The sequence below is a fragment of the Carlito syrichta genome, unplaced genomic scaffold (genome assembly GCF_000164805.1).
Source record: "Carlito syrichta isolate Samal-C Ts95f unplaced genomic scaffold, Tarsius_syrichta-2.0.1 Scaffold301855, whole genome shotgun sequence".
Lineage (NCBI taxonomy): Eukaryota > Metazoa > Chordata > Mammalia > Primates > Tarsiidae > Carlito > Carlito syrichta.
Genome location: NW_007245951.1, coordinates 76,265 through 97,816, shown reverse-complemented (window position 1 = coordinate 97,816; position 21,552 = coordinate 76,265). Strand labels below are relative to the sequence as shown.

General features: G+C 53.2%; 1 protein-coding gene across 1 annotated transcript in view; it reads right to left on the bottom strand.

Annotated features, from left to right (window-relative positions):
* SHC3 (SHC adaptor protein 3) overlaps positions 1 to 21,552 on the bottom strand; it is a 137,596-nt gene that overhangs the window by 40,766 nt on the left and 75,278 nt on the right. The window contains exons 3-6 of the mRNA XM_008055448.1: positions 20,771 to 20,834; positions 17,511 to 17,630; positions 14,341 to 14,394; positions 8,720 to 8,771 (exon numbers count right to left, since the gene is read on the bottom strand). Of these exons, the coding sequence (XP_008053639.1) occupies positions 8,720 to 8,771; positions 14,341 to 14,394; positions 17,511 to 17,630; positions 20,771 to 20,834 (290 nt within the window). The remainder of the gene's footprint in view (positions 1 to 8,719; positions 8,772 to 14,340; positions 14,395 to 17,510; positions 17,631 to 20,770; positions 20,835 to 21,552) is intronic.

Sequence of the window (21,552 nt, the reverse complement as noted above, 5' to 3'; positions counted from 1 at the left end):
TTCCACCAGCACCAGCCAAGGACACTGGCTGGTCAGGATACCGGAGAGCCAGAGAAAAGACTGGAAGAGGGTCCAGTGGTGGGGGGCGCTGTTTTTCTTTTAAGAAGAAAATTGGTGCCCTCATCTTTGGACTGGAGAAGAGTAAGACTTATCCCATAGAGTCCGTCATCCTCAGTGATCTGTCACAGAAACAAAGACCTGAGCACCACAAGTTCTCACTCATAAGCAGACCCTGAGCATTTGCCAAACACTGTAAGAAAGGGACTGGCAGTAGTGGGACGCGGCCAGGGAGAGGGCCAGAGGGCAGGCAAAGTGGGGAGCAAAGGGAGGCCCAGACTTTACCTGTACGATGACCACTTGTGTACCTAATCCCGAATTGTACCCCACATCTTTAAAACCAAAACAAAGGGGAAAAAGACGTATTCAGGGTGGCTGTTGGCTCACGGACACATGCCACTGACCTTCTACACACCAGACAGCATGGGGTCTGAGAAGGGACCCCTCTGAAGAGGCCAGGCTGCTTGGCTCCATGCAGAAGTCCCCCGGCATGGCGAGAGTCAAGCCCGTCGGCCCAGGTGACAAATACGGCAGTAGTGCCTGCAGGGAGTGAGCAGCCCACGGTCTCTCCAGAATGAAGCCAGACTCCAGAGCCCACCCAAGTGGACAGCCTCCGGGAGCACCGTGTGGACAGCGGGGCCCTTCCAGAGCTGGGCAGAAAACCCTTCAGGACATCATGTCCCTCCACACCCCCAGGCATGGTCCGAGATGGTTTCCACAGCCCCCTCAAGTGCCCCGGCTTCTGCAGGAGAGCATCTGGGCTCTCTGCAACCCTCTCATCACCAAGAGTTCGAATCACAGCCATCGTCCCGATCAGCTGGCTGCGGGCAGGGGGTGCCTTGGAGACACCCGGCGTCATGACTCAGATGAGCAGTGTCTGCCGTCTTCATCTTAAGGAGCTGGTAACCCACACCCCTTAAAAAATGCTAGGAACTAAGGAATTCTAACCAGAGAAACAGAAGCTCCCTGGACTCAGAGTTACCAGCCAGCCCCAGTCTGTTCCACGCGGTCACACACTCGTCATTGCTCAGATTTCTAATCAGCAATGAGTAAGAAATCCAAGATCCGACTATGAGGCTATGAAGAGCTGTCTGGCATGTGTCCAGCCCCAAGGGACAAGTTACGGCTATCAGGAGACAGCATATTGCACCACTGGACCGGCAGAAATCAAAAGGTCGGAAAGCGCCAGGTGTTGAGCAAAAGGAGCCTTCCTGCACCACATGCGAAATACGAGGTGAAAGGACAGTTTCGGAAAAGTTGAAGATGCCCCGAGACATCTCGGCTGCCAGGTACCTGCATGAGCACAAGACAATCAGAACAAAACACTTACTGAAGGCTTCCCCTAACAGACACGTATTGAGCATCACGTGTACCAGGCTCTGCCCTAGGATCTGGGAATAGACCAAGGAACAAAACAGTCTCTGCTCTCACCAGACGTGCGGGCTAGAGGGTGGACACCAAAAAGGAAGGAATAAAAATATGCCTCTATCCTGAGTTGAATGGTGCCCCCAAAAGACTTGCTCCCTCCCTGACCCCCTGGGAACCTGTGAAAAAGGGTCTTTACAGATGTGATTAAGTCTCCTGAGATGAGGAGGTCACCCTGGATTGGGTAGACTCTACATCCATGACGAATGTCCTCAGAAGAGACACAGGGGCTGGGCACAGTGGCTCATACCTACAATCCCAGCAATTTGGGAGGCCAAGGCAGGAGGATGGCTCGAGCCCAGGAGTTCAAGACTGGCCTGGGCAGCACAGCAAGGCCCCACCTCCACAAAACAACCCGAAAATTAGCCAGGCCTGGTGCTGTGTGCGGTAGCTCCGGCGACGTAGGGGGCTGAGGTGGAAGGCTCGCCTGAGCAAGGGTCAAGGATGTGATGAGCTGTGGTCGTGTCACTGCACTTCAGCCTGGGTCTTCACAGAGGGAGACCCCAACTCAAAGAGAAAGAGAGAGACACAAGAGAAGACGCAGGAACAGAGGAGAAGGATGTGACGCTGGAGACGGGGAGTGAAGGGCTGAGGCCACAAGCTAAGGATGTCCAGGCCCGGAAACTGGAGGGGCAAGGAGGGCCTCCCAAGAGCCGCCGAGGTGCGCAGGCCTGCTGACCCCAACTTCGGACGTCTGGATTCCAGAATGGGGACTGGATGCCTTCCCACTGTTTTGGGCCCCTCGCTTGTGATCCTTAGTCCCTGCAGCCCTCAGAGATGCAGACTGTGGAAGGCAGAGGAGACCACGGTGTGGGGAGCTCTGCAGAATGACCCAGAGGTGGTGCTGGAGGACACGCCTGCAGGGCACCGGGGAGTGAAGTGTGGGAAGGCATGACCGGCCACGAGACCAGCAGGTGCAAAGGCCCAGGGGCAGGAGCCTGCTGGGTGCATTCAGGGAAGATCCAGAAGTCAGTGTGCCTGGAAAGGTGGGGCAGGGGTGTCAGAAATGGGGTGAGACTGAGCAGGAGTGAGCTCACAGGGGGGCCTGGGGGATGGGACCCTTTACTTGGGGTGAGCAGAGGAGGAGCAGGATCGCACCTTTATTTTTATTTTGAGATGGAGTCTCACTCGGTCGCCCAGACTGGAGTGCAGCGGCCGCTCCCGGCCACCGCAGCCTTGACCCGCTGGGCTCCGGTGATCCTTCCGCCTCAGCCTTCCGAGTAGCCGGAATTACAGGCACGCGCTACCACGCCGGATGATATTTGGATTTATTGTAGAGATGTGGTCTCGCCTGCCCAGACGGGTCTCTAACCCGTGGGCTCAGGCAATCCACTCACCTCAGCCTCCCAAAGGCGCGGGATGACAGGCTGAGCCACCGAGCCCGGCTGGATCATACCTTTAAAGAGGATCCTCCTGGCTGCGGAGAAAAGACCTGGGGCGCCGAGAGACCCGGTTCTGAACGGTGGCACCTGTGGGCACAGCTGGCCGGCATGGAGACCAGCAAGGCTGGAGAAGCGGGGAGGAGGCGAAGGCGGCCAGGAGTGCTGCGGGCAGAGGCCAGCGGGTGCGTCTGGAGCAGGAAGGTGTTAGATTTCAACCCACGATTTCCTGAGCTCGAGGAAGCCATAGCATGAGGGGCCTGGTGAGACCCTCGGGGAAGATGTGGGGTGGGCTGGCAAACGTCCAGAGGGTACTGGGGGTGGGTCTTGGGCTGCACGGGCATGGTGGGCGTCTTCAACCAGGCATCAGAATTTTTTTGGGTTTCTGAGTCAGAGTCTCACTCTGTCACCCAGGCTGAAGTGCCGTGGCACAATCACAGTTGACTGCAGACTTGACCTCCTGGGTTCAAGAGATCCTCCTGCCTCAGCCGCCTGAGCAGCTGGGACTAAAGGCACGCACACTCAGGCCTGGCTAATTCGTTTTTTGTTTTTTGTTTTTTTTTGCAGAGACGGGGTCTTGATGTTTCCCAGGTTGGTCTCAAACCCCTGGGCTCAAGCAATCCTCCCGCGCTGGGATTGCCGTCAGGACGCCTTGCCCGGCAGGCATGAGATTTAAAGCTCAGGCCTGGCTCTGCTTGTAAAAACACCATTCACAATAGCCACATGTAGGAAACATCCCAAGCACCTTCCCTGGGGAAATGAACTTCCTGCCACAGTGTCATTAGATGGGATATTTAACCTCCTGTTTAAAAAAAAAAAGTCATTGCTTTCGCCCATTATATATTTGAGGCCTGGCTTCCGGGGGAGAGAAGTTAGAAGCAGGGCTGTGTTACTTCCGCCAATGAGTTCACAATTCTTAAGGCCTCTCCCAGAAAACTACCTCTTAGGCCCTGCAGCTGCCAGGGCCAAAGGAATAGTAAGTCCCTCCTGGGAGCAACCATCAGTTACTCAAGAAGCCCAGAGCAGGCAAGTCTGGCAGCTTGAAGCAGTACTTTCCACGTGTGGGCTTCCCATGCAGGCCCGCCCCTCGGCGCTGCAGCACGTCGGGCCGGACACGCAGCTTCCCTCCCACTGGATCAGCACCACCTGAGCACATCTCAGCTGAGATTTCGCTTTCTGTGATCTCAGTTATCCGAGGTCGGCCTCAGTCCAAAAATACTACATGGAAAATACAGAAATAAACAAGCCATATGTTTTAAACGGTGCATCGTCCAGAGGGGCGTGAAGAAGTCTCGTGCAGGCCTTGTCTCCTCCCTGTGTCCAGTGTCTCCAGGTGTCTCAGCTGTCTCCCTGCTAGTCACACAGTAGACGCTCAGTATCAGATCAAAAAAGCATGGGGCATGTAGGGCTCAGTACCATTCACGATTTCAGACATCCCCCAGGGGTCTTGGACTAGACCCTGAAGATAAGGGGGACTTCTGTAGAGGATACAGTTTCCTCATGGCTCGGTCCAGGGAGCACTACAGGATGCCGGATTGAGGATGCTGTGCTATTATGACGATAAAGTCTCTAAGTTCCAGGTCTTCTGTGCACAGTCACGTCTAAGGCGAGCATCATTTTGTTGGTGCTTCTGTGACCTCAATAGCCTGCTGGAAACTGTCTAACACAGACATAAGGTCGTAGGGGACAGAGTCACTGGGTGGTAACGAGAGCTCCAGTGTAAAAAGAAAATGGTGTGTTGGATCCAGTCAAGCCCGATGTTAGGAGCCATAATTAGGCTTCCTCCTGGGCCCGCATCACCCCAATGCACCAGGCTCGGACCGTCACTCCTTCCCTACCCTCATCTCCTCAAGGTGGTGGTGACCATCCAACATAATGACCTGGGCCAGAGACCAGCTATCCTATCGGATTAACTACAGAGGCCATGGATTCCTGATACCAAAGAGACAAGCATAGATTCTTACCAGAAGTTCGTCTAGATTAACCAAAACACATGCAACAATGTGAAGAAAGCCCCCAACATACAAATGAGTTTGGTTCCAAGAGTGTGTTTGAAGTCCAACAAAGCTAGCCTAGGTACCCAACTAACACAGTTGGCTATATAGTCTTGAATGTATTTAACAGGCTTTACTGACACCTGGTGGAAAGAAACAATAAATTAAAAAAAAAACACAGGTGTGCATCTTTAAAGTCCATTAACTTGAAGGTTTGTATGTAGGGGGACTTCCTGTATAAGCAGGAAACTGCACAGAAAAAGACAAATGCTAGCAGTTGAACCTATTGCTGTAAAATCTTACAGCAGACGTTCTTGGGTGCCTCCTGACCCTGGTGGCTGGAAGGGGCGGTGCCCATGGCCTGAGGAGCCACACGTGACAAGGCCTGCTCAAGCATGTACCCTGGGAGCCCCGCCAAAGCCCCAGGCATGGAAGCAAAGCCCACCTGGACCCAGCAGACCAGCCAAACTCCAGCTAAAGGCCATCCGATGACCCTGTTGACACCATGTGGGCAGGCGAATTGGGCAGCTGAGTTCCCGGCTGAGTTCTCAGGCCCTGCCTGAGTTCCTGACCCATATTATGTCAGAAAGCGTGACAAAATGGTATTGGTGAAGCCTCGGAGCTCGGAGTAGCTTGTTGCAGGCAGCAGACAAGCGGAAGGAAAGAGTGAGTATCTCCCACGAAGGGTCTTGAGCCAAGCGCCTGTCTGATGGGCTGGGCTGCCAGGCTGGGTGACTGACTTCCACAGACACCTGTTTCTCACGGTTCTGGAGCTGGAAGGTCAAGGTCAAGGGGCCCGCAGATTTGCCGTCCGGCGAGGGCCTTCTTTCTGGGTTGCGGAGGGCGCCTTCTCACTGGGTCCTCCCAAGGGGAAAGGAGGGTGAGGGAGCTCTGGGCTCTCTCCTACAAGGGCACCAAGCCCTCTCATGAGGACTCCTCCCCGAGAGCCTGCCTTTAATTGGGGACTTGGATGCATGTGGTAGCGTCACATTGGGGGCTTAGATTTCAATGTCAATTGTGGGGAGGCAGAAGCATGCAGACCATCACAGGGCCCCGCTCAGACACCCGAAGTAGAGCTGGCCTCTTTCTGCATCATGGGCCTGGCCTCTGGCTTCACAACAGCACTGCCTCTGAGTCAAATGACACGGAGCTCAGTTCCTTTGGGACACTGACCTTGGCCTTGTTTCCCAGGCTTGGCTGTGCATTGGCATCACCCGAGTTCTTAAAAGGACTGCTGTCTGGGTCCCACTCCGAGGCCTGGGCATTAAGATTGTCTTAAGCTCCCCTCCTGATTGTAAAGCGCAGCTCGTTTTGAGAACCGTGCACCTAGGAGCTGTTAAACATGTCAACAGTAAACACCTAGGACCTGAGCCAATTTGGAACAAACTGAGACGGAGAAAGGACCTCAACAGTGACAGCCCGGGACTGAAGCTGGGAATTCTGGGCCTCCAGGGGTGCACCCTTCCCCCTCCCTGGCCCGCCCCTCCTCGGACTCAAAGGGTCCCTGGGAAACAGAGTTAGCCTCTATAATGAGTGGAATCGCGGCCCTCCCAAACGGAAGTCCTAACCCCGCCGGACCTCAGGATGTGACCTTATTTGGAGACAGGGTCGCTGCAGATGCAACCAGTTAAGATGAGACCTTAATTTAGGGTGGAAACTGGAAACCCGGTAGCCCTAAATCTGAGGGGGCTTGCGTGTGATGCTTGCCTGTTCCAATGAGTCACCCAGGGGTCCCGCAGGGAAAGACATTGGTTTATTCAGACTCACAGGCAGCACCAGTGGAGGCAGTTCAAGGCAGAATCTGTGCCCCGGGGCAGCTCAGCAAGCAGCTTTGTTATCATCAAAGCAATCAAGAGAATCGTTCCTATCCGGTGTGTAAAGTTAAGTGATGAAGAGTGGCAACTACACTGTTTTCAGCACTGCTCAGCCACCCGCATCCCATGGCTCACTGCTGGTCACATACATGCCCTTAGAGCCCAGCTTTGGCCAGAGGCCCTTTCCTGAGAAAGGGGCCGGAAAGAAGCTGGGGACAGGGGAAACAGTCTCTATCTAGGCAATGCCCCACCCTGAGACCCGTGTCCCCAGAAGACGTCCGTGTGAACACAGAAACACACCAGGGGGATACCGCGCGGTGACGGAGGATGGCAGTGATGCCTCCACAGTTCCAGGACTGCCGAAGGCCACCAGTAGCCCTCGGGAGGGTTTCTGTAACAGGCTTCAGTGGCCCTGCCCACACCTTGATTCTGGACCTCCAGCCTCCTGAGCTGCGAGACAACATAGTTTCTGTTGCGGGAAGCCACCCGATTTGTGGGATTTTACAGCAGCCTAGGAAGCCAGCAGCACAGCTCCAAAAGGGCAGGATGAGCCTTTGTTCGACCCGTCTGGAAGCAGCTCCAGTCGGTGCAGGCCATGCCCTGCTCACCTGTGGTCACGTGTGAAAGTCGCCTCCCGCTCAGGAAGCGGAGGGCCGGAGGCGTCACGTTCGCAGGCGCCCAGGGATGGTACCGGGCGCATCAGGACCACCCATGCCCCTTCCCTCCTCCTACCAAAACTTTGTAGACCCCACCTCTGTTCAGGAGTGACTGTGTGACCACTAGAGTGGGGGGTCGTCTGTGTTTGAGGCCCTTGTCTGTAGAACCCCTCTTCTTCCCCCACGACCCTTGCAATGGCTTGTGGACACGCGCTCACCTGGGGAAGAACAAAGCTAGGATTCTCTGCATGATCTCGTCACCTTCAGCCTCGAGACACCACGGAAAGGAAAGACAGCCCCATCCAACCCGGCTCGCCGACCCAAGGCTGATGACGGCTCTGTGGAATAATAGCCCCCTCTCACGCACTAACACGGGAGTGCAAATTTTCACAGGTAGCCTGGGGGCAACGGGCCAGGCCCCCTGAAGGTTCACGGTTTAACTCTTGCTCTGCAAATGCCTCTTAGGGTGAGTCATGCCCCATCAGGGAAAGAGTCTGCACGGGCCGGGGGGTTGGCCTGCATCACCACAGAGTCACTGGGTGCACGTCACGCAGAACTGCTTCATGGACCGGGTCGTCTGCCCGGGCTGTCCTGAAGACATGTGCAAGGGACAGCATTGGGGGAAGATAGCAAACAGAGTAAGTTCTCATTTGTACTGAAGCTTAAAAAGAGGGAGAGAGTATATGTGTAGGTATATGACTAAAAAACTATGCAAAGCAAACTAGAAAATCTGAATAGCCGGTGGCTGAGGTGGGAGAGTGGAAGAACCGGGTGCCCACCCACTGCGGAAGGAAGCGCCATTGTGTTATTATCAGTTCCACTCGCCAGTTTGTCAGTGAGTTCTCAGTGGCAGCTGTGGTGTGGACATTGTAGCTGTCTGTACCCAAGGGTCCGTCCCACCCACCCCAGGTGTGCGATCATCCAATGGCTTCGGCTTTGTCAGTGATCCTCCCACCCAGCCAGTGTCTGAGGCCTCAGACGCTTGAAGGAGGCATAAGCAGACACTGCCCTGAGCTTGGACGCTGGCCGCCAGGGCTGGCAGGTCAGCAGGAGGCCACTGGGGCAGCCTGGTGGGCAGCGGGCACACACAAGGAGCTGGGGCTGGGCAGGAAGGCGGGCAGCTGGCAGAGTTTTCCAGATGTCTCCAGGACTGCTTGTGAGTAAGTCTGGTGCACCAAGCTGAAGCCATGGGGATACAGGTGTGTATCTGATGCTCGGAGGCAGACAGCACCTCCTGAGATCTGCAACCTGGCGAACCTCAGTCATCCTCAACCACGTGGTATCACACCAGCTCATCTCGGGGAAGGGGGAAGAGATAACAGGAAGCATCTTGTAGGTTGCGCCAAGCCTGGCCGGACACAAGTGAGCGACCCCAAGGGTCGAACTTGGCTTACCTCTGCGGTTGACAGGGTCCTTAGCCACATAGGCAACATAGTCCGTGGTGTCCTGTTAAAGAAAAACGAGACGTCTGTATCACGAATCACAGGTGCGAGACAGCCCAGCCAGGAGCACAGGCAAGCTCATAAGTACTCAGCCATCACGCAGTCCAACCATCCAACTGCCTAAGTATCAGCCTACAGAGGACTCAGACTGTCGTGTGGGGAGAAACTGCCCGGAGGCTTGTGATGCAGGTTCTGACTGCGGTGTGGGCAGGGCCTGCGGCTCTGCACTGCTAACAGCCCCCACGGGAGCCAGATGTGGCCAGCCCGTGCCCACACTTGGAGCCACAGGTGTGAAAGGCATGTTGGATTGCCCGAGACACTTTCAAAACATGGGTACCAGAGTCCAACGTGCAGATAGCCTAATTTAACTGGTCTGAATGTGAGGCCTGGGCATTGAGAGGCTCTCAAAATTCCCTAGACAATGGTACAAATTCGTATCAAAATTGAGCACTGTTACCAGCTCTGTCTACACTTTCGGGCCTCCAGTGTAAGCTACTATCAGAATCCTCTGCAGGGCTTGTTAAAACAGACTGCTGGGCCATGCCCTAGAGTTTTTGACTCCGTAATGGTTCTGGCCTCAAAATCTGCATTTCTGACTCATTTCCAGCTGCTGCTGCTCCAGGGACCACATTTTGGGAATGGCTGGTCTGGAAGAAAACCAGGGTGGATGTGTGAAGCCAGTTGTAAGTGCTGCCCCATGGGCTGATGAAACAGGACAGCTGTTTTCTTCTTGGACATGAATAATGATCTTAATCCCTTAAGCTGTTTAAAAAATACGGGCTCTGTTTAGAAGTCTCACCCTTCCACATGAAATATGGGTTTCCCTGTCTGCCTTCTCATTTAGCCAGTGCACAGAGGAAACTGTGACTGCAAAAGTATCCAGTGGGTACCATGATCACCACTGGGGGGGGAGGCTCGATAGAAGCCCATCACACAGCATACAGTAAGTCCCCTACAGAGGAATGAGTCTTGTTCTGAGAACACGTTCGTAAGTCCAATTTGTTTGTCAGTCCCCCAGAGTCAGCCTAGGTGCCCATCTAACACAATCGGCCATATAGAACTGTATTGCAGTAGGGTTATAATACTTTTCACACAAATAATACATATAATACACAAAAAATAACTTTTTTTTACAATATAGTACCTTGGTAAGTACAGTGAATTAACTTACTTGCTTGGATATGCAAACATAGATTTGCATCTTTGAAAGTTCACAACTTGAAGGTTTGTATGTAGGGGACTCGCGGTACCCATGGAACAAACCTGTACATGTCTGGAGCTAGAATTTAACTTAATTGAAAAAGCAGGCCAAAGCAAGCATGTGCGTTTTAGTTTTTAACAAAATAATCAGAGGAACCAATAATTCTCCTAACTCTCGAAAGCAGAAAAGACGCCTATAATTTCAACATTCAGAAAAGTCTCCAGGGGCCACTGCTAAAGATCTACCCCATTTCTTGCAGATATTTCCCAAATGTTATGGCTTTGAAGGACTTTCCAAGTTATTGATGACCCCAGTGTTGTCAGTACCCGAACGAGTTCTGTCATGAGTTCCTGCATTGTCTTCCCTGAGCACAGAGCAGACGTCCTCCATTCAACCAGCAGGGCCCTAGAGAAGCTCTCTAGTGAGAGAGGGACGAGGGGGACAGTGGGTGTGGGGCGATGATTCACATCTGCTGTCGGGTGGTGGGTGGCGCCAGGCTCTTTTCCATCTATCACCCCCGGGTCTCGCACAACCCAAGACCACAGCCAGGCAGAAGGACCCTCTGGCAGCTCTTGAGATAATGGCACCATCACCTCCAGTCATTCACCAGGTGCAGCTCACCTAAGCGGTTTCCCTCTCCTGCTCGGGACACTGTTCACTGGTTTATCTACGGACTGACTAGGGAAGGGAAACAGAAGACCGCCAAACTGGTCTGTCTGCTGGTCATTCCCAGCGAGAAAGAGCGAGTCAGAATCTGAAGCTGTTGGCAAAAATAAGGATCGTAGTTTGTAGTCATGGATTCTTCCTGAATTCATGAGATGTGAACACTGGGAGGATCCCTAGAAAGCATCTCAGAGCATCTTAGCACTAGCATTTCTCAAACTGAGATCCACGGAAACCCTAGGGCTGGGCAGGTGTTTTCTCCAGTTGGAGATGTCATCCGAATTTTTTTAAATTTTGTATTTTCATTCCCATGATTATCCTAAAAATTAATCCAAGGATATATGGAATCACTTAGGTGACCTCTATGTTATCCAGCTCTGCACACAGTTTCAGTGCTGAGATTTGCTGTTGGGTTTCCAACATTATGGGTGACAGATTTTTAAAGAATTTGGGGGGAAAAAACAGTTATCAGAGTAGATGTCTTTACCCTACTTGAGGCAAACTGTACACGATGTACACCCAAAGTGTTGCCTTGAATAGAAGAAATCAGTGGGAGGATTGAGTTGCCTAGGTGTCCATAGTAATTGAGAGTTACTGACTCAAAAGCTTCTGCCTGGTCTGATCACACTGGAACAGAGATGTGGGTTCAGCAACCTTTGCCACCGCAATACATTAACGTTACTCGGAATGATCTTGGCTTTACAGTGTTTATTTATATTTAACTTCCAAATGTGATTTGAATTTGGAGATCAATAAAAGGTATACCCGTAAGAAGTTTACTCTTAATTTATTTTTGTACACATTCGGGTAGCAAAATTAGAGTCAACATAAGTGGTGCAAACAAGAAAATTTGTTTTTTAGCTTTCACTTTGGTCTAAGAAACTACTCTGGCTCAAAGCTTGGAAGACAGTAAAAGGACATAACGTGTCCCTGTCCCTTAGAGCATTGACGGCCAAGCCAGGACACCACTTTTCTGACACCAGCCTCGATCCTTCCCTGGCCCAGTAGGCGGTTGTAGTGCAGCTCAGGGTGATGTTCTTGCCACCATACTCCAAATATGGGTCTGCCCATCTGTGTCTTGTGCTGGTCTCACTCCCCAGTCCCCTCCACACCCAGCCACTGTTCAGGCATTCTTTTGTTGGCCCTTTAACCCTGCCAGTAATAATAGATGGTAATCATAGTGTGCTGCTTTTTGAAGGTGGACTAATAGTATTTTCTGATCTGTCTTGTTTGGCGTTTCAAAATACTATTTTCCAATTGGGTAAACTGAAGCACAGAGCAAGAAGTGACATATACATTTTTCAGGAGAACTAAGATTAGAATCTAGAATTGTCCATTTTTAAAAAACATCTACCAATTGCCATGTGCTGAATTCATGGTTACAAATTAATTTGGAATGGAATCTCATACGCAATGTAACATGCATTTGTATTGATTAAAAATGAAAAGAAACTAGTTTTCCTGTCCCCTATTATGACACTTTCTGTACCAGAAAAAAATCACATAGGATATAAAAGGTTATGAATTACTTAAGGATTACTAAATGCTTCCAATTTTTTTAAGTGAAGAAGTGATCAAGAAATTTGAGAAAAAAATTATAGTCCTGTGTGCATCTGGGGACTAAAATAATTCTCACACAAACCAATGTATTTGGTGTCCCTTGATCTAGGTGTTGGTATCTCCAACTCATAGTGTCACCATCAGGACGAGGTTTAAGAAAAGCTCCTGAGAGGAGACGTACGAGACAGGTTTACCTTCCAGGTTTAAGACACTATGGCTCCAAGCACCACATGACAACTAGACTCCAGTTAATTGGGGTTGAGATCAATATAGAGAAAGGCATGGGTATGTGCATAGGAATAGCACAGGTAGAGGACAGGTAGACGTATACAGACATGGACAGGGTCTTCAGAAAGAATTGCCTTGGAAGACTTCCACTAGGACAGACGTTCACTTTCTAAACATGCATCTCGATGAGGTCTTTCATGTTACAATGAAATGTAAGAAATTATAAAGATCGGAAAGAAAGACACAGCCAGAAAAGAGAAGGAAACAGAAAGGAAAACCACCGTGGTAGACGTTTGACAATGAGACCCTAAGTATAAAAAAGGCCCAAGCCTTTGCGCTACAGAATGGTGGGAGAAACAGAGCCCTGTGTGTCCTTTGACAATCACATGGAGATATACGGGCAGAGAACCCTCCAGAGGGTGGGCAAATTCTGCCCCTGCCAGGTGCCCATGGCTCAAGGATCTGAGACGAGGTCTCCGGAAAGCAACAGGACCCAAGCCTGTTGCGGCCGCCCATGCCAGCCCCAGCAGAAGGGTTGCTCCTGGTGGTTGTGCAGTTAGGCAGGGAACATCCCGTTTCCTCACTGCGGAGACCGGTGGCCATGGTACCAGCATGTCAAGGAGCTGGCGTCTGCACCGAAAACTGCCCCGTTGATTCGGCTTCCACGTGCCCACAGCAGTGCTGCAGTCAGGCTCCCAGGAGGAAGGGGCACGGAGGGAAAAGCAGGAAGGTCGTGAGGTCATGGGCAAGTCACCTTCCTGGTCCCTGGCCTGGGGCGAGGAGGGACACAACGTGCTGGCCACTGGGGTGACCCTGGACCCATCAACTTTGACATACAGTCTGGAGGTCGCCGTCTCAAAGTTTGGCCAAATAATGCCAAATGATCATAATAAAAACACCATCTACAAGACAGCATTTGATTGTAAAAAGACTATGCACCACCAAAAAAATAAAAAAGGATACCCCACCTCAGGATAGAAGATACTTTTTCATTTGAATAAATGTAGCTCTAAGGAAAAGTCACTCTATCATCCTAATTTCAAATTTTTTCCCTGGACTAGTGATAACTTTCCCCAGACCAATGGGAACGAACTGGAGGTCAAGCCTTTCTCCCCTTCACTTCTGGACCGGACTGGCTCCATTTGCTTCCCTGGTCCCCAAAGCCTCGCTTCCTAGTGACGGATGCTTGCCGGGTTGCTCCGAGGGCCTGGCCGAGGACGGCGAGCCGGCAGTCCGCGTGGGGCGACGGCGCCGCCTCAGTGCAGGAGGAGGCTTCTGAGTCCGCCTTTGTGTCAATGCAGTTTGGAGACGGCCACTCGGACACTGAACGCTGACATGCTACCATGGCATGCCCAGGGACATGCAGAGGCAAGTCCCCGCCTTCATTAAAGAAGCAAAGCCAAAGCAGAACACTCTCGTGCCTTTCTCTAGGTCTTCTCTCTCTCTGTCTCTCTCTCTCTCTCTCTCTGCCTCTGCAGCTCCCTCCTTGTGGGCAAAGCAAACCGTTAAAGGACTAAAAGTTACTTCTGGAGAGAAAAATGCCGACTTTAAATGCTATGAATCAACCAGACTAAGTAAACCCACAGCCTTTGAGTAGACCTGAAACGTGACACTGGAGGTCCAGTGGGAAAAAGTCGAGGAGGGCAAGCGTAGGGTGACCATGGGAGATGTCCCTAGCCACTCGGAGGTGGGTAGCCATCCCATCAGGCTGGTGTTGGCAGGGGTTTGGGCAGCTTTGGGCTGATGAGATGCAGGTTAATGGTAGGCCCCTGTCATGGGCGACCCCTAAGAAATGACAGCCAAGAAGACCTTTTGAACTCGGGAGGGGGAAACAGTCGGCATCACAATGAACTCTCTTCCCAGTGTCTGGCAGGCAGCTTTGGAAGCAGGGGGTCCTGCTCAGACAGCCCAGGGCACTTACCGGGTCTCCCCCGGAGGCGAAGGAGATGGAGCGCATGTGGTGGTTCGCGATGATCTGCCGGGTCCAAAACAAGAAACAAGAGGCACCGTTATTCCCCTTCCCTGTCTCAGAAACCAACCGTGCGCTGGCAGGAATTATGAATTGACACGACTTCCTGAAAATCGGTACCCATGTGAAAATAGGAAGCACTAACATAATAACCACAGATAATCTCTCACAGCCTGATGACAGCTGTCCAGCTCCTTTGCCAGAATGATCTCATTTAAGCCTCACTGCAGCCCATGATGTAGGAACTGTTATGACCCCGTTTCACAGGCAAGGAACCTGAGTCCAGGGGAGTCAAGTGACTTGCTCTGAGTAAGACAGCTAGTACTCAACAGAGCTGGGGCCAAACACAGGGGCCTGAGCCTGGTCTTAACAACCATGCCTCTTTGGAACTCACCAAAGCATCTCAGCTTGTAGATCCTGTTTCCGAAAACACACTGGGGGCACTAATACAGACCCCACAGAATGGCGGAAGCGTGGCCCAGCCCCCATTTTATTTCAACCCATTTGTATCATGTGCATATAAATTGGAGCGCCGGTGTCCAAGATTCAAAGTTGGTGCTTCCTCAAAGCACTCCTTAACTTATCAATTCAAAAACCAGACGGGACCGTGTGAGTTCATCTTAAAATGGGAAATTTCCATTAGCTGCAGCATATAAACTGCAGCATACGGGGAGTACATTAGAAGCTGCCCTAAATGTAAAGAGCTACATAAGCCCTCCATGCTATTTTTATCTTTTTAAGGACAAGGTGATGACATCGAAGTAAATTTCTGGGGACGGGAGCAGAGCCCGCCTCCACCCTGACGTGGGCAGGCTCCCTTCTGCACAGTCCCCTTGGGCCCTTGTCCTCAGGCAGAATGCACACAGCTGCAGTCACATTGTCCCGGGGATGTGTCCCAACACGTTCCTGCACAACTCAGAATAAAATCTCAGTGAACGACAAGAGGAAACATGCTGGCGAAAGCACCTGCTTCTGTTCTTGGCCCTTGCAAAATATCGGGATCTGGAAAGACCTGAGTACGTGAGTGAGTAGGAGGCAAGGGTGGCCATGTAGGCTGCGCCCAAGCCCCAGCTGGGCTAATGACACTGGCCTCTGCGGCTCTCTGGAACCCTGTCCCCGGCCCAGGGTAGAGGGCTCCTGTGAGAACAGTAAGGAAGAGCAGCGGTCGCCAAGTCATGACCGACTGCGGTCCGAAAAGCTCTACGTTTTTGCTTCTGTGTATTTGTTCCTAGGGCAGGTCCGAAACTGGGGCTTAGAAATTAAAGTGGGAGCCAGGATTGGGGGGGTGGAGAAAGTCATATGTGATCCCCCAGACGCAGCACCATCAATGTGTGGCCGCATGTCAGTCCTTGAGTGGGACGGAAACTGAACGGCAGAGCCAGAACACTGGAGCTAACTGGCCTAAAGCACATGTTTCTGTTCTGAAAGTGTCTTTTTACCTGGCTCATCGCCAGCATTTATAAAATCAGACCCAGGGAAGAACAGGCCAGGACAGCGAGAACGCCCACAGTCTGAGGGCGTTTTATCTCGATTCTCCTCCTTGGAGTTCTGTACAGGGCAGCGGGAGTGTTCTTCTGCTTCCTTTCTGAATAGAGAAGGGAGTGTCCAGCGGGGCCCCTCTCAGTTTGCTCTAGTCGGGCCCAAAAGTCACAGAAGGGACCGCCAGAGCCCTGTGTGCTTGACCTCTCGCCCGTACTTCCACGGACTCGCCATCCGAGCTGGCAGGCTCGACGCCTAAGCCAGCTCTCTGTGCCGTCCACCCAAACCAGGCAGGAAACGTGAGCCAGACATCCCCAACTGACTGTCATGTCCCAGGATGGGGCAGGGTCCAGCCGGTGCCCATCCCCAGGCAAGGAAAGTTTGTTTTCCCTTTTATTGGAGTAGGGAGGTGAAATCTGGGGAGAAGACCCCACAGAATGGAAGAGTCTGAGGACTCAACCGAAGTCCAGGAATCGTGTAGGAAAAGAGCAGCTCTGTCCATATCAGCACAGAGCTCGGGTGGACAGGCCTCGGCACGACAGTGCTCAGCTAGGGCCAGCCAGGGAGAGCCTGTGCCCGTCCAGCCTCCTGAGTCCTGAACCCACACCCTCCAGAGCTGCAAGCCCGTCCTTAGCCCAGCTTGGATAAAAGACACGGGAACAACTGATTCTCTGTCAGTTCCACGAGGACATGAGGGTCCAGTGGGACGTGCTATCCAGTGACGTCAAACCCCAAGCCTGGAGGCAGTTCTTATGTCTGCCTAGATCTGGGATTTGTTTCCCCAACTGGCATGAGAGGCGGAGGCATGGACGCTGCTCATTTATCGGGGGAATGCAAAATCGATCAACACAAACACATACAGTCACGTGAAGGCCACCGTGGCATCCTTGGTGACCATGCTGGGATTAGACAGAGTGTCACGCAGAGGTCACATCCGAGCACCTGCTCACACGGCCAGCCAGAGCAGAGGGCCGTCCACACTCCACACCCCCGGACAGACCATTCACCTCCTTTGCCTCATCTGACTGTGGGACTGCCTTGTGGGTACCTAGGACAGCTACGCCGACACCCATTTCTCCAGCCGAAGACACTGATGACGGGCAGGTTGGAGGAACCGGAGAGACAGGCGCCGCACAGGGGCACCGCCACCTGAATGGACTCAGCCTCAACAAGCATCACGGCTGGGCCACCGCAGCCAGCTCCGATGCCAGCCCACACTGGCTATGCCACTCATAGCTGCCCACACCTCATCAACCCTGAGCACTGTGTACCGTCAGACACTCCAAAATAACGAGCCACTGGGGAGGAAAGACAACCCACTACCAATTAAGCCATGGCATGCCACCCACTTCAAAGGGGATCAAATAAAATCTGGCCTATAAAACAAATGAAATATGGCCTAAAAGGAAAAAAGATGGGCGCCTTTTTCAACAACGCAAGCAAACCAATGACTCCTTGCATGACTTTCCGGGAAACAAAAGCAGTGGCCGGCAGGATGAGAGAGAGCCAGCTCCACCCACCACCCTGCTGATGACCTTCAACGTGGCCAAATTCCCAGGCATGTGAAGATTTAACACCAACACCTTTCAGGCGAGCCTGTGAGACGCCAGGCGGTTCGGCACAAGCCGGCCCGTGCCACAGACCTGCTTGGAGTCGGGCGTCCGCAGGTTCAGGCTGGCAGTGGAGATAGTCAGCGAGATGCTCGTCCCGGCAAACTGCAGGTTGCTCTTTCCCAGGATGCTGGACAGCACTTTGCTGGGAGGCTGCAGAACCAAAGAGCGTCATTCCAGCTGGTTATTGGCGGAGGCCACCCTGTCCCAGCCTCTGTGTCATTCCCGTCTAAACGTGGAGGGGATTGGCCAGGCTCGGTGGCTCAGCCTGTCATCCCAGCACTTTGGGAGGCCAAGGCGAGTGGATGGCCTGAGCCCACGGGTTCGAGACCCACCTGGGCAACTTGGCGAGACCTCGTCTCTACAATCAATCAAAAAATTAGCCAGGCATGGCAGTGTGCGCCTGTAGTTCTGGCTACTTGGAAGGCTGGGGTGGAAGGATCACCGGAGCCCAGCAGGTCAACGCTGGGGTGGCCGTGAGTGTGCCACGGAACTCCAGCCTGGGCAATGGAGTGAGACTTCAACTCAAAAAATAAAATAACACAACACAAAACAAAACAAAATAAAAGTGAAAGGGAGAGGGGTGTCCACCATATCCCTAGGCCCTCACCACCCTTCCTCCCAGCTGCTGAGGAAGACAATCGTGAAATGAACACACCGGAGGGTGGCTCTGAAGCTGGTATGCACATTCTAGAATATTCGAGATGCAGGCAGTAAAGCACCTAATAAGCAGATGCTGAGACGAGGACTCGGGGCGGTCAGAGGCATCAGCGTCTCCTGGGGTCCCTGGCGTGTGAGCCCGGAAAGGGTGCCCCAGGCCAGGGCCAGCCTCAGTCCTGCAGGCTTGACAGCGTGGTTTCAGCCTGTAATCCCAGCACTTTGGGAGGCTGAGGCAAGTGGAGAGTCAAGCCCTGTCAGGGAGACTAGAAGGACCAGCTCTTGGTGTTCATGGGAACCATGAGGACGCTCTTTGCTGGAGGAGACCACACATCCCTCGGCTCAAAAGTCCTCGCAGGTCAGAGCTCTCGGGGACTGTCTGGCTACAGCCAGAGGGGCCCCAAGCCATCACAGGGAGGGACAGACACAGCCTGGCTTCAACTGGCATGGCCATCACCCCGTTAGAAGTGTCCTCGGCCCAGGAGCAACGGCTGCACCCCGGCCAGCGCCTCCACCTGAATACGTGGCTGGACATGGCAGCAAGCGTCTCTGTCCTCAGGACTGGCTTACCCTTTCTTTTCGGCTTAGAACACTGCCTCTTTTGACATACGAATTAGTTCCTGACTGGGCACAGATTGTTTTTAATCTCTGGAATAAATTATTTTATCTTATTTTATTTGTTTTTTTGAGTTGGAGTCTCCCCCTGTTGCCCAGGCCCACGGCCACCGCAGCCTCGATCTGGTGGGTTCAGGCGATCCTTCCAAGTAGCTATGGAACCACAGGCAAGCACCACCATGCCCAGCTAATTTGTTGATTTACTGTGGAGACGGGATCTCCAAGCCAAGTTGCCTAGGCTGGTCTTGAACACCCGGGCCCAGGCAGTCCTCTCGCCTCCACCTCCCAAAGTGCTGGGATTATGGGCAAAAGCCACCACACCCAGCCTGAAGGAATTATTTTAAAAACAGGGTGCGGAGGCCCCACCCATGAGGCTCTGATCCATTTCTCCTGGACTTTGCCATGTTTCCGCCACTTCCACCAAGAGGACCTCAAGGGACACAGACGGGTCAGCACCACCCCACGCCTGCAAGGCGAGGCTCCCGTCTGTCTTCCTGTTCCTGTCTTCATGACTCCGGAGCCTCGCTCAGCCCCAGAGGGCCCCCGGGGGCTGATCAGAACACAGGTTGACACATCCGGCCCTCCATCTGAAGTGCCCTGAGACCCAGCTCCCTGAGGGCACAGGACACCCTGACATCTGAAGACAGACCCAGCTGGGGCCCTGAGAACAGCAGACGCCGGTGTGCACCTGCCAGAAGGATCTGGGGCCCCAAGCGCTTGGCCTCAGGGCAGGTGCAGGGGTTCTCTGCCCGGGCCTGAGCCTGAAGGATTGCCTGGACTGAGGCGTTTAGCCGTGTGTTCACTCGACACTTAAAAAGAGTGTCCCGGCTTTCTCCGGCTCTGGGCGTCGCTTAAAAGCTCCAGCACCGCTGCTGGGCCCGCAGCCCCCGGGGCAGCCCGCCTGACTCCGCCTCCCACGGGCGCTGCTTAGCTCTGAGCCTCAGTGTTCATCATGGGGGCATCTCCTGGCATTCTGGCGCTGGCGAGAGCCAGCTACTGCGTGTTTAGAAGTTTATGATCAGGTCACTGCACACAGCTGTTATTAAAAATTAATTGATGTGAACTTACGAGCAAATACGTTGCATTTAAAAACAGACGTAAAAGCCGGGCTCGGTGGCTCAGCCTGTCATCCCGCGTTTTGGGAGGCTGAGGTGAGTGGATGGCCTGAGCCCGCAGGTTCGAGACCCGCCTGGGCCACTTGGCGAGCCCTCATCTCTACAACAAATCAAAAAATCAGCCGGGTGTGGTAGCGCATGCCTGTAATTCCAGCTACTCGGAAGGCTGAGGTGGATGGATCGCCGGAGCCCAGTGGGTCAAGGCTGCAGTGGCCAGGAGCGGCCACTGCACTCTAGTCTGGGTAACAGAGTGAGACTCCAACTCAAAAAAAAAACCAAACAAACTAAAAACAGACGTAAAAACTCAGCACCCATCACTTCCTAAATGCTTTGCTGTATCAACTGTGCTTTTCAGGACTTGGATGGAAACGTCCCGTCAAGCCGAGCAGCGGCACCTCTTCCCGGCTCTATCCCCAGGGGTGTCCTGTTGGGTGAAGGCTTACAGTCACCCACAGGGGGATGCTGGCACACAGAAAGTGGCAGATGCCACAAATCCAGGGCCTCCCATCCCCTTCGCGGCCTCAAGAGCCCGTTGTTAAACACTTACCAGCACACCAGGGGGAGGCCTGCCAGGAAACGTTGCTGTAACTAAGGGAACTGGTGTGTGTGTGAGGTGCTCACAGTGCTCAGAGCAACGCCTGGCCCTGTTTTAAGTATCTGTTGTTGTCCTCAGGGTGTAAGCCATAGTGGGCCACCAGGCTGTCCACTTCTGGGACAGCGACAGCTAACTGTCCTCAACCACGTGGGAGAGAAAGCAGTCTAAGCTCGTCCTGCTTTGGGGAGTGACAGGAGCCAGTCTGCAGGAGGAGGACAGGAGGAAGAGCTCTGTGTGGCTGAAGGTGCCAGCGGAGAATGAGGGGGAGGCCAAGGCAGACACAGGTGGACGCAGAGCGCCGAGGACAGTACCTTTCTCTTCTTGAAGGCTCCCTTGGCTCCAGGCACAGCTTCGCAGACACGGCTGATGGCTTCCCTTCAGGGGACAGGAAGAGAGAGCCACGTTATCAGTGTCCAGCGGGATGAGGGGCCCTCAGTCACTACACTTGCACGTCAAGAGAAAACGCCTGCTATGCATGCCGGCATGGAGAGCAGATCTGCCAGTGCAGGGTCGCCCCATGCCTCTTCTCAACGGAAAGCAAGATGCAACATAGACAGGCCGTCTTCAACCTCTGTGCCTGCAGTGTTCTAGGTCTCTCTGTTGTGGTGGTTGCATGCTCATGTTGTCATCTGTGTCCATGCAACTTTTTTTTACGTTAGACTGCGATTCCAGTTTTTAAAGTTAGCACCCTAAAATGCACTCGTTTCTGAGACAGGACACAAGGCCCAAGCCTGGTCAACGGCACGACAGGTCACGGTCCTTCTGACGTGAGATAGAACAGCACGAAAACAAACCTGGTGCTCTGAGTTTTCTTCCCAGCTCCTGCAGTTGGTAAATCTTATAAAATCAAGAGGGTTTGGGCGGAGGAGAGGCATGGGGGCTGGGGCCGAAGGGTAGAGCGAGGCTGTGTGTAGGGCGCGTCCACGTGACACCCCCGGGGTGGCAGCGGCTACGCACCATCCTGGCAGCGAAGGCAGAGGTGTCCTGAGTGTGGAGGGCCCAGCCGGGCAGGGGCCCCACCCATAGGTCTGCATGGGGCAGGAGAACACGGGAGGTGAGGAAGGCCTATGACGGCAGGAAGGGGCAGCTGAAG